At 42.7% G+C, this 13006-nt stretch overlaps 1 protein-coding gene across 8 annotated transcripts in view; it reads left to right on the top strand.

Moving 5' to 3' along the window:
• HIVEP1 (HIVEP zinc finger 1) overlaps positions 1–13006 on the top strand; it is a 134460-nt gene that overhangs the window by 18098 nt on the left and 103356 nt on the right. For 4 of the 8 annotated variants that reach the window (XR_012585601.1, XM_074575941.1, XM_074575942.1 and 1 more), the window contains exon 2: positions 4339–4720. The exons of the other annotated variants lie outside the window; for them this stretch is intronic. Coding sequence is in view for 3 of the 4 variants with exons in the window: in XM_074575941.1 (XP_074432042.1) it covers positions 4567–4720 (154 nt within the window). In the remaining variant the exon portion in view is untranslated. The remainder of the gene's footprint in view (positions 1–4338; positions 4721–13006) is intronic. 8 annotated transcript variants of the gene reach the window in all.

The following is a 13006-nucleotide window of genomic DNA, read 5'->3' as shown; positions in this document are numbered from 1 at the left end:
GAAAAGGATGTGGTGGTCAGTGTTTTCCAGAGCTGAAAGTTTCTGGTTAACCACGTATTTCTGCAAGGGCGTACAGAAATTTGAAATGCCTAAAAATCTACCTATGGGAGAAAAAGGGGCAGAGGAGACACAGCCCATTTTTAAGCTAACAGAAAGGTTGAACGTAGATGGACAATTATTTACTGGTTACCTGCAAGTTAATTTCAGTCCTGCATTTCTAGTAAACGCTGATGTAAAACATGTCTCTTGAGCCAATGCTATAACTAATCAGCTTTTTCTCTGAGAGGCTTTAAAAACACAGTTTTGGCAACAGTAACTAAGACGATATTTTACAGAAGAACCCCCAGTAAATGGAGAGAAAGCTGGTAATCAGTTTTGATTAACGGATCTGCATTCTGTTATTTGAATGTTTACATCCTGATTAGCATATATGCCGCATTTAAATATGCGATTTTACTTTAGCAAAATTTGAGGCATGGAGAATGGAGATAATCTTTCAGATGCTAAAGGCTGGGGACGTGAGGTAAAAAACACACAGGAGATTGCGCCCACCTCCCTCAGCCTTGCAAAGTGATGCCGATGTGACTGGTATTTTTCACTTAGTTGTGGGATTATGGAGTTTCTTAATCAGATAGGAGTAAAGGAAAAAGTGTGTGGTTGGTTTTATTTTGTTTTGGGGTTTTTGCAAATTCTGCTTAGTCTACAACAGACTTAAATTTTATTAAGGCTTTTGTTCATGGTCTGTCTCCTGCCCCTCGTTTTGTTGAAGACAAGGCGAGTTGGGCGTGTACAAAAATTTGTGAGATTTTTCTGGATTATTTTAAGAATTGCCAATTCATGATAGCATGTGATCAAACGGGTGGCATTTCCATTGTGATATTTGCTTCATATATGTGTGCAGAATAGTTGCTATTTCTTACCTTGTTCATAATGTGTTTTTTTTTTTTTTTTCCCCGTGTAAAAGCGCTGTTTCTGGTAACAGTTGTTCGGTACCAGAATATAGTGGTTTGCTTTGCCGACTCACTTCTGCTGCAAAGTTGAGACTTTTGGCCAAAAGAACATGTACGTCCTTCTGGGTTGCAGATCCTGGCTTTGTGAAAAACTGACTGATTCAACAGAAAGGTTGGCCTGCCACGTAAGCACGCCATAAAAAACGAGCATCTGACAGCTCTGTGGCTTCAAGTAGTGGATCTGACACAGGCATATGGAAAATTCATGCAACGGGGATACTGTATCAAAACAATTGCTGCAGGGAGGCAAAACCGAATCCTTTCCCTCCCTCCTTTGCTTTCCCATGACTCACTGTTTTTACGTTGTTCGCTTCTCACCTTTTGCCGTTTAAATGATTTCTCTTTAAAAATCAGCATCTTACACAAGGATTGAACAGTTCCTCAAAGAATTTTTAGGTAGAAGGAACAAACGAAGTTTGGAGGGGAATATACATATGGAGATAGCATCAGGAAGGTGAGATGCTTTTTAAAAGCCCTGGTTCCTCTTCCACTTAATGTGACTGTCCGAAAGGAGAGATGATGTACTACGCTCATCTATCGGAAAGAGGATTCCTGCATAGAATAATTTGACTTTTGTTTTTCCAAAGGAAACTCTTATTTTCTTTCGGTGCCCTCTGATGACACAGACCTTTTCCCCCCTCCACCCGGTATATTTTTGTTGTATTAGTTTTGCTATCCTCTGCAAGGTTTTCTTTTAGTGTCTTCTACCTGGGCTTGTAGAGCAAAGACTTTGGTGTGCACAGAAGGGCTTCTCTTGTTGTTGTTGGACTGGCAGAGGTTTTGAGAACTGTGGAGGGATGGAAAGTAAACACAGGCAAGCAACAAATAAAACAATCGCCTTTGTCTCATAGCAAGCTAGTCTGTAACTGATCTCGTGGATTTACTTTGGGTGCTCTGTGTTTTTGTTATTGCGTTGGTGTTGGAGTACAGTTCGTGCAGCCTGCTGTCTTCTCTCTCTGACAGAGAAAAATGAAGAGAATAGCTGGAGCTGACTTAGGTGTTCATCCTGTCATTTTTCTCTGTCCTCCTTGACGTGGTCCAAAATCAAAACAATTCAATAGTAAGATTTTTCACCAACTGTCATTGGGGCTTCCGTATTTTTTGTTGCGCTTCTTTCAACGGACCTTTCAAAATAAGGCATTTGTGTTGCAACTATTGCAAAGTCAAGAAGCAGAAGCGCAGGAGGATTAAGAGACCAGCTTAACCGAGGTGTGTAGGCACCTCCTCTCCACCAACGCCTGGGGAGTTCTTGCACCCAAAGCCCTTGCTGGATCAGGCCCTGGAACGGTTGTTGAGGGTCATCCTGTGGGATGAAGCCAAGTCTCTCCTGGCTGCCCTGGGTAGCAGTGGTCTCCGCCGACTTGGGGTTTTCGAACAGAACCCTTCCCTAAGATTTTTTGAGCTGTGTGGCTGTCTTCGCAAGACTCCCCACCCTGGCATGTATTTGTGCCAGCAGGACATGACTCTGAAGAGCATCACCAGTTCCAGGAGCTGCCCGGCCTGCTCTTCCCTCTTAGGAGTTTCATTTGAGGGAAACTCTCTGTGGTGAATGAATTATTGAAACGAAGTGCCTGAAGATACAGTTAGACTTTTGTTCATCCTGAGAAGTAATTAACAGCTGGATGTCTCACCGCTGAGAATTAATTCCCTTTGGTAGTGGCCAAGCCCTCCTCTGTGTCCCTGCCACTGCGCTGGTGTGTCTTCGGTTCAGCTGGGCTGTTGGGGTGGATATGGCAGATCCGTGTCTGTGGCAAGGCCGTGCAGTGGACTAGGGCTCATACTCTTAATTTCTGAAGCCTAGCAGGTTCAGGGGAGCCTGGCTCCAGTTACGTACAGGCTGTGGATTTCTGATCTGGCTGCAGCCTCACAGAAGCAGCCGACTTCATGCCCAGGGAACCGCACGAGCCTGGGAACCACCAAACACGAATCACGGGATTAGAGCCTCATGGCAAGATAAAGGGAACAGACTTCTGGCTGTCCAAAGGTTGGAAAAGTTATTCTCCGTCACTGTTGTTGCCATCTCTATGCCCGGGAGCGCCGAGGAACTTGGCGTGACGCTGTGTGGTGGAAGTTGACGTGGGTTTATCCTTTATATGTTGCCCGCGTGAGAAAAGTGCGTTCAGTAAACAAAGTTTAAGACGCTTGGTTTGCTCCTTCTGCTTCGTATGTAAATCCCAACGTGGGAACTGCATATATGCTTACTTGGCATTTTAGAGCTGTAGAAGGCTAACGATGCTGCAGCATGGGTGCGTGGAGCCAGGCTGTGGCTTTTTGCGTCGTATCAGTGACCAGGGTGTGCAAACCATCCAGGAGTCTGTGGACGCCAGGAGGAAGGGGCTGTACCTCTCCCGGCGCGTTACTCCTTTGCTCCCCTGGTGAAACTCTGCCTGATACACACACTGCTTTGCTTATTTCGGTGCTCTTACAAGCTATACTAAATAAGCATTTTAATAACAACATAGACTTTTTGACTGAAAAAAAAAAAAAAAAAGTCCACTGGAAAAAAAGCTGAATTTTTTCCGGAGACAGAACCAGTCACCCCACCCATTTTCTCACTTCAGAAACTGGAGCTGAGGAATTGCTACAGAGATGCTTTTCGAAGTCACGGTGGTTGCTCCATCCCCTTCCTAATAACTGTGCTCCAGTGGTGGTGAGGAAGTACAGCAATGCTCCCAAGCTGGGTGTATACAAAATCCTCCATACAGTCACAAAAAAAGTTTTAATTTGCAGTTAAGTGGGTAAATTCATTCCCCAAGGAAAACTTTGTCCACACCTGTCTGTAACTGATTAGCACTAATGTCGGAGCATGCAGCTGAGAGGAAGAGGGAGGTAAATATTCTGTCCAAGTCATTTTTCCTTCTTCCTGATTTTCCCTTTCCACTCATGCTTAATGCCCATGGAAATATTTTTTCTTACAGGTTATTTTATTTGCTTTTCTGTTATTTTTCCCCTCAGAAAAATCATATACAGATTATATAAATTGTATACAGAGCGCCTTACCTTAAAAACTAGATTAAAAGAACGTATTTGTGCAACTAAGACAAGAAGTGGGAATTAGAAGAGCAGATTTTTGGCTTTTCATTCAATGTTGATTCATTTTATGTCTATTCCTGTCCTGCATTGAGCTGAGGCCTTTGCTCTGCAGAAAGAGAGAAGCATGTACTCATGTCAAGAGCATAATTCCCAGTTATTTTCAGCAGGTGCTTAAACACATTTGTAAAATTCCAGCTTATAGCTGAGCAATTCACCCTCTACCCCCTGTATGTAAATTCGCAGCGGAGGACACAATGAGGGGTTTGAGTGTATAAATTATAACCTTTTTTTTCAGCCTGGAATTCCCATCGAGAGGCCGGGCCTAAAAATACCAAATGTTTCCACAAACAACCGCCATGCGCTGTGTGTTGAATAATCCAGCTACAACCAAGGAGAGTGCTTCTGCTGACCGTTTCCCAAATGAATGCAGGACTCCAAGCTGAGCTAGTTTATATATAGTTTTTATTATTGGTCATACGCTCTTACCAGAAATCCAGATGTGCTTGAATCATGCAGCAGATTAATGACACAAAATGACTGTGGCTGCAGGAGGAACGTTTCTTTTGTGTACCATAGCGGATACGGTAACTTCCAGTTAATGACTTCCAAAATATTTTACAGAATGCAAATGAGCAAGTTAAGGCACGTAAACAAAAGTTGTCAGACTGCTTTTCAAGGTAAGCGTGTGAATTACGTCCTATTGTAATGTGTGACTTGATTTAAAGAAATAATTTTGTATCAGCGCTGTCCTTCACTGAGGAGTATTTCAATAAATAAATAAAAAATTAAAAAACCCTCCCAACCTCAGAACATTCTCAGTAAATAAAAGGGAAATTCAAAAAGTAGAAGGCAAAAGGGAGTGGGGGAACTTTACAGGGCAAGCAATGATCCTGCTAAAATAGAAAATCTTGTATAATGGAACCTGGAGTGCTTCATTTTAGGAATGTTTCAACATAACAGAAATTTGAGGGGGTACTAATTTGAAGTTCAACATGAAAGTTAGTAAGCTTATGAGTTCAGATATTTCTGAGTGCTCGCATCCAGTAGCCGTATAGACGTGTTTGTGCACCATCAAAAAGCTTAATTTTTCTTTCTCTTGCTGCTGCTGTGCTATACTTTCCTTGGGAAAAATCCTGGTCTCGTGATTGTGGAGTTTCATGTCAAAGTATGCCCTCTCCAAATTAAATCCCTGCAGCAGCAGGCGAGTGGTGTAGGGAACCTGTTTTGTCATGGCTACATCCACCAGCTACAAGTTTTCTTGTTGCTGAGGGTGGTAGAAGCAGGTCTTTTCGCTCACCTGGACCATTTACTCGTTTGTTTGGCAAAGAAATTGATGCAAGTGATGCTGTCACTGAGCTGGTTTCATCAGTATCTTTATTTCTGTCAGAATGGTTTCAAGTACGATATGCAACTGGAAGCAGCATGGAGGGCACCCAGGTCAGTAACTGTGGCTCAGAGTCCATTCAGGTCTGATGTTTCTGCTCAAACAAATCCAGTTTAAAACCAGCATCAGGCACTACTCACACCAGCAGCTGTTGTAGCTCAACGCGTGCCCATGAGTAGCCGTATTTTCCACTCGGTCTAAGCTGTAAATAATGCTCGAACTCTTTCTAAGCTTATTTCCAGCTAATTTTTTTGTGGTGTATTTAGGTTGTTGTCATAGACTGGGATGGGCTGTGTGTGTTTCTGCTGTGTTGTGAAGCTTTCACGTAGCGACTTGCTGCTCACCTCAACTTCTGTAGAAATCCACTTCCCAGAAAAGGCTGGCGTTTGCACCAAACTATCTGCTTCCTTTGGAAACACAGAAAAAGGAGAATGTTTTTCCTGTTAGTGACTGGTCTAATTTGTATTTCTGCTTGCATGAGAATAAATCCCAAATTTAGAGAGAGGGATTTGTTTCGGGGTCCTGTTAACCTGAGAACTCTTGGGTGGTTTTTTTTTGTTCCTGGCAGTAGAATTATATTGACTGTTACTCCTATTTCAAATCTAATTTCTAAACTTTGTGGGAACTGTAATGTAATCGTGTCCATGAAATGTCAGGTTGCCATTTATAAGAGACACTTTGGCGTTTTTTGGGGTTGTTTGCTTAACCAGTGGCTCATCTAGGCTGGGGATGAGTGGGGCTGTTGAGCTGGAGGCACTGGTGGCAGCGCTGGGGATGCTCAGGTATCCTTTAGCCTTTGATCATTGCGCTAGTTAATGCTGTTCTCTTTAGTACTGATAAAGCTTACTGAAAATGGTCAGGTGTTTGTGCATACGAGCATTATATTCTTATCTAAAGGTAATAAGGGTGCTGATAGGCATTTCTTTGTCCCTAAGGCAAGCACGGTATTGATACAGCAGTGTTTTCTCTTGGGGCATCAGAATGAAGGCTGGTTTATGTTTTTTCTGTACGCGTACCTGTCCTTCCAGGCTTGCAATATTCTCTGGAATTCCCACAGTTTTCTGCAAACAGCTTTATTATTAGATGTGTGCTTTCTGAAGTCTCCACTTCGGTTCGCTTCAGTATCATGACAATATTGAGGTCACAGCTAGCAGCCAGACAGCCCAGGTCACATATATGTGGGGAAAAGGGAGAGGCGGGCAGGGAACAGGGGTAGAACAAGGGGTTGTGGAGGGAATCGTGATTGTATAATTTACTTACCTGGACAGGAAATGTCTACATCTAGTTGTAAATGAAGCTTTCTTAGATCTTTCCCCAAAATTGATTTCCTTTTGTGTTTGCCTGAAATAAAGATAGTGGAGAGAGATATGACATTACTAGAGACTGTGGAGCAGATTCTCCTCGGAGTATAGATTATGCCGTTCCGGAGCAGATTATTTTTTAAATTATTGATGTGCTTGAACAGCAGCTCTGAAAGAGAAGAAAAGGTAAGAATGAGGATAGATGGTTGATGGGAAAAAACACCCCAAAAAATTGGATTCAGATGGAGGAAGTGGGATCTACGTTCTTGAGCTGTGGAAAGGCTTTCCCATGTTTATCCCCATTTCCCATTATTTTCAGCACAGTGTGAGGAACTCTCTGCTACGTTTCTGTGTTGGAACCGAGAGTAAGAAAGCAGTAGTGAGCCCGTTGTCGGCGTGTTGTGCTTTCTTTAAATCACGGCATCATCGCTGTGCTGTGCTGCCACAGGGGACAGAATATGGCCTTTGTCCCTGCTGGACGTTAGCGGAACCAAGCGTGATGCACACAGTTGGCAAAGCCTTGGACAACAGAGTCCCCATTCATTGCTGCAGAGTAGTTTGTTTTAGCTGTGTTACAAAAGCCATTTGTGGTATAACTCGGGACGTCACACGGAATAATATTGGGCATGGATATCCATCTGTTGTACGAGGTAGCGAGAAGGGGAAAAAGATACTGTATTGCAGTCGGTTGCTGGGATAGGCCTTCAAAAGCTAGCTGGGTTGAAGTGTGACGACCCATTCCCTTAGCGACATCCTATGGCAAATGCTAGAAGCAGTAATGAGCAACTGTCCTACTTGCACAGAAATATTCAGTTTTACCCTTTATGAACCTAAAGCCAACTTATATGTCTTTTGTGAGTTATACACGGTCTGGGCTGGTAAGAGAAAGCTTTCTCTGAAAATACTACATGAGTTACCAACCTCATGGCATAATGGTGATCTCTTATTGGGGCCGTAGGATCTATAAAGCAAATAAAGGTTGTTGTCATTGAGCTCTGAAAAGTTACTGCCACTAGGTATCGTGTTGCCTGAAAGTAAATCCACCTGCCTTTTGTAATTAACATTCTGCCCAAGAGTGTGCAAAATATTATAAAGTAGAATGTTTTCACTTGCAGCGGAACAAAGGAAAAAGAGCAGCTGAAATACAACAGAAGTTGGTGATGCCACCCTGACTGCTGTCTGACAAAGAAGTATAAAGCTCTCTTCGGTTAAAGTGATGGGTCTCTGCATTTTGTTTTGGAGGATTTTTAAAAAAAATAAAGAAGTGAAGGCAGGCATTTCCCAGAGTCATGGTTTGCCTTTGCCTTTGTTTTGTCTGCCCTTTGCCAGGGAGGCACGAGATACTGCCTGTTTGGCAAAACATCTTGCTTGTGCTTGGCATTTGATACCACTACTCCTCAGCGTGACCTTGCAAAGTGACTAGAGATGCCGGAGAAACTTCAAGCAAAAGCTTGAAGTTTTATTTCAGCCAGGTGGTGGGTTATGTTCTTGATTACTGAGTTAGCACAAACAAAAACTGTAAAGCATGACAGCAGAGTACAGACTCAGATGCTGTTGCTGTATGCTCTGTTCAACCTGTTTCTCTGGGATTTTGTCCAAGGTGGTGTATAGCTACAGAAATCTGAGGATCCAGCTCTGCTTAGGTGCTCTTTGCCTTTATAGTGCTCCCTTTCTAAAGGGGAGCCTGTGCCTAGAATTAAGGGAAGAAAATTTCAGGTCACGTTTCTGTTGATTTTTTTAGAAGCTCCTGTCTTCTGTTTTGTTGTCTTTAGTTATGTGGCAAGCAAGATGTTAATCATATCATATTCTTTAAGCCTACCTGGGAACCAGTCTTGATGAGGAGCAGCCTTAAAATTCCTGTATTTTACCTCTTAATAATTCAGTTACATCCTGTACTGGAAGAGTTTTATTGGATCGTGTAGCACTTTGTCTTCTAGAGCTATAACACTTTATTGTGATTATGTATGACATTAACATGCACTGTTAGTTTTAGTTAGAGACCAAACCTGACTTATTATATCGATGATGGACTTGGCCTTGGAGGGTGATATTTCTCAGTTGTCCTCAACTACTAGCCTCTTCTATAGTTAGTCACTTTTGGGGGCTCTGGCCGTCACAGTGGTGAATTATTGAAAGCAATTTGAGAGTCTGTTGTAACTACAGATTTTGGTATTAATAAATATATATGGGTAGGAAGTGCTGATAAAAATGCTTGGTCATTTTTCACGGCTTCGGGGGCTTCTTTCAGTTGGCTGTAAAATTGAAAATACCCAGTTGAATCGGTTTAGGAGAAGGCAGCATTCATTCCTTATATACGTATAATCAAGTCTTCTGTAGCATCGTCGTTTGGGCCACACAAAAAAAGAAAATGGGTACTTTTTTTGCATTTGGAAACTAATTTGAATTTAAAGGAGGTATAAGTGTAAAATTCAGGGAACGTTCCAGCTCTGTGGACATACTTATTCTGGCTCCCCCCAAAAAAGCACTCTGTGTCTGTTCAGCTTTACCCATTTTTTGAAATAGAATACTTAAGTGAGAATAGCTATTAGCTGTGCATAGCTAGGCTTTCACTGTACGACATTTCTGTGTGTCTTATTTGAGTTCCTAAGGAGGCGTTACCCAAGTATTATTTAAGTATCCGATTTCAGGCTGAATATTTTCAGTCTGCTTGTTTTGCAAGCACCTAAAATTACTGTAACTGAGAGGAAGGAAAAAAGTGTAGTTTGTGCTTTTGATAACAGTATGTATGTAATCAACACCTCCTGGTTAATGAATTAGTTGGCTGTTTCTTTCATACGGCAATAGGAGGGAAAACTGCTGGGATAATCAGCAAGTGTTGGCAGAAGGATTCAGGAACATATATATCAGTTAATATTTCCTTTAAATAGTTTTCAAGTAGACTAGAACAAAATTTTGAATATGTCCCCCTATGTGTCTAATTATTTTCCAGAAGCTGAGGCAAATTAAATGTTATAAACTGTATTTAATTACTTTCTTAAACCTTGAGGAAGCACACTGAATGGTTTTATTTCCCTTTTACAACGCAATCACAGCCTGCAGAATAAACTCTCAATTTTATTTTAAAAAATTGAACATGTTTGAAGGCTTTTTTTTTCCAAAGAGTTCTGTGATGTCAATATAAGTATATTTTTATTACTAAATGCTGATAAGAATATGTTCTTTCTGCAGGTATCTGTTGCAATTGCAACGTAGTGAGTGCTTTGAGCCCAACCATGTGTGCAGAAGCCCTGTTACAATTTAGAGTTCATTGCTTAGAGGCCGTGCAGAATCCAGGTATTAAGAGGTAGATGCATCAGCAGAGAATAAATTTATCTTTGGTGATGGCTACTAAACCTGTGCCCTCAATTGACTGTGTTACGTTCCAGCACCCAGACTTGTCTTTAAACATTGTCTCTTACCAACTGGACTGAAAAATGAGCCAAAGGGGCCACGGGTCTATTCCCTGAGCAACAAAGAGAGGACAGCACGTGGCTGGCCACCAAGTGATGATGGCCACCAAGTGATGGCCGCCCCTTCCACACGGCAAGAGGTGGAGCAGTTTTGAGAGGAAAAGCAGCATACAAAAAGTTGCAGTTTCGGGGAGGTTGTTCTGCTGCCCTGGGTCCGGTGCTTGGCTCCCCAGCCCCACAGTGTTCTTCAACGTGGGTCTGCTCGTGCGCAATACCATATTTTCGCCCGTGCTCCCCAACGCAGGAGAGGGAAGCGCTGGTGAGGAGTGGAACCAGGCAGCTCCGTGGATGGGCTGGGCTTTAGCATCGGGGGGCAGGCAAAGCAGCTTACAGGGGGTGTTTGGTGGGAGCTTCCTCTTGTTATCCACATTTAAATACACACTCCTGCTGATGGCAGGGGGTTTGGGGGGCTTTTCTGTTTGGTTTGGGCATTTGGATTGGTTTGGTAGGTCTTTCTGTTTTGTTTTGTTTTGTTTTTTTTTATTTTGTAGGGGTTGGTGTTTTGTTTTGTTTTGTTTTTTTTAACGGAACCGACAGCACATTTTTGTTTAAAAAACCCCAGTGCTGTAAAGTTAAGCTGTGATTCTTTCATCTTGGCGGTAACAAAACCAATGAGAAAACCATCAAGCCACTCAGCTACCTTGGAGCAGGTGTGTTTTTCCCAGTTAGGAAGCCTCACCGCTAGCGTGATGTCTTTTTGGAGGGTTTGTTATTTGCCGTACATGAATGTGAGGGACAGGTCCCTGGCTCGGTCGTGGCAGCTGTCACACGAGGACGTGGGCGCTGGGGAGCGGAGGCTCTTTGCCGACAGTCGGGGACTTTTCCTGAGCCGGGCTGTCCCCTCAGGAAGCCTATACCTGCCTGAGCCGGGAGAAAGGCTTCATCAAGCGCAGGAGGCGTTGCCGGCTTTTGTTTTGGGAGGATCTGAAATCTCCGTGCCGCTCTGACCTGTGAAGGTAGTTTAAAACATTTCAGTTTTGCCTCGGGGGGGGGATGTCTCTGCCCTGCTTTCTCTTGGGTGGTAGAGACCAGTTCCTGGTGCGTTCTGGTGAGTTGGTGCGACCACTTTTCCCTCTCTACTTTATTGGAAACCCAATGATAACTCATTTATTATTTTCTGTTTACCAACCGTACTTTCCTTCTGCAAGGGTGTGCTAACAACATAGTGAATTATGTCAGTATTTTTATCAACCGTCCAGTAAAAATCAGTTTCTGGAAGCACTCAGAATTGTGGGGATGTGTTTCGCCAGCATCATTTTCTAGTGCAATAATGCTACAGTAGAGCGAACGATGCTATCTATTTTATATTAAAAGTAAGGATGGTTTAAGCTACAAATAACTGTAGAAGTTGGGGTCACCAATACAGAAAAAATGGCCCATGCAAACGACTTAAAATTTTGAGTCTGATGGCATTTGTACTCTTCTCATGTCTGAAGGCTGCCAAATTCGAGATGCCGTCTTTCCTGGGAACTAACCAATGCACTCTGGCATGATTTTTGCTTCCCCTTATGTCTATATTTGAAAAAGCATATGTGTAGTCCCTAAATGAATATAGCGGTTAACAAGCTATGGATTACAACCCACAAAACATATTTGCTAAAGTAAGTTTCATAATGCCTAATGGAAAACAAATACCAGAGCTACTAAAACAGGGATATTGCTAGACATGTATATATTTCATACATGAGAAAAGCTGAAGGAAAAAATCCCCTTCTGAGTTTTTCTTGAGCACGCTTTTTCCTGGTGGAGTTAAGTTACTGGAACTCTGGGGACAGAGTTTGGTTCTTTGGCACATGTTTATATTTTGCCTGGTAGGGCAGGACACCGCTGTATGGCAGGAATGGCTAGTTACTGTCATTATATGAGCAGTGGTTTCATCCTTCATAGCTATATCCTGAGGAAGTAACGCCAGTAGCGTCCCCCTAAAGCAGGGCTGTTGAGAAGTCATTCTGTAGTCAGCAGCATCTCTGTTGTTCCTAAAATAAAAGAGGCCACGCAAAGTTTTCGAGCCCTCTACAATGTGCGTTGGGCACAAGCGACGGGACATGATTGATGCTTGAGCAGCTCAATGAAGGACTGGAGCCTTTGGAGAACAGCCCTGCCTTACAACCAGGGAATCCGTCTCAGGGACAGGTGGGGACCAGACCCTGGCTGGGAAGGAGTGTGCTGGGGTACAGCAAATTTTTCCCCGGTCTTCAACGTCAGATTGCCATCGGTGCATGCAGCCCTTGCTGCCCAACTTGGGTAGCACTGAACTCGGGAGCTAATTCAGCTAGTAACTGCTAGCTTGAACACAGCACAAAATGAGAGGTTTGATTACAAAACACGAATGCTTAGTAGTGTTCTTAACCTCAGGTGCTCAGTCTTGAGCCAGAGCTCCCTGAAGTTGGCTTAAACTATTAGATTTTTTAAAATTAAAAAGGAACTTGAAATCTGTTTACTTGCCTTCTTATATCTGGTACTTTCACATTCACTTCTTCCACATGATTGCACTGCTGTGAAGGTTAGGAACCTAAGAAGAAAAACTGAGATTTATGTAACCTTTTGATTCCTCTATCAAATCCCTTAACAAAGAATCAAACACTGCCAAGGTTTATGATGTAATTAAAGACTTACTAACACCTTTTATAACTGGCTAATGCTCCAAGTAGAAGAAACTCAGTTGCCACATGTTGTGTGACCAAGCTCACTGGCTCGCATCTTCAAAAACAGAATTTGAAGTATGTTTTTTCAAATTAACTTTTAGATGCCTACATAGATACACTTAGTTCTGCTGATGTCAGTGGAAATCGTTAGGTGGGCAGCGCT

The sequence above is a fragment of the Larus michahellis genome, chromosome 2 (genome assembly GCF_964199755.1).
Source record: "Larus michahellis chromosome 2, bLarMic1.1, whole genome shotgun sequence".
Taxonomy (NCBI): domain Eukaryota; kingdom Metazoa; phylum Chordata; class Aves; order Charadriiformes; family Laridae; genus Larus; species Larus michahellis.
Note: the sequence above shows the minus strand (reverse complement) of the source record. Positions and strands in the feature narration are given on the sequence as shown.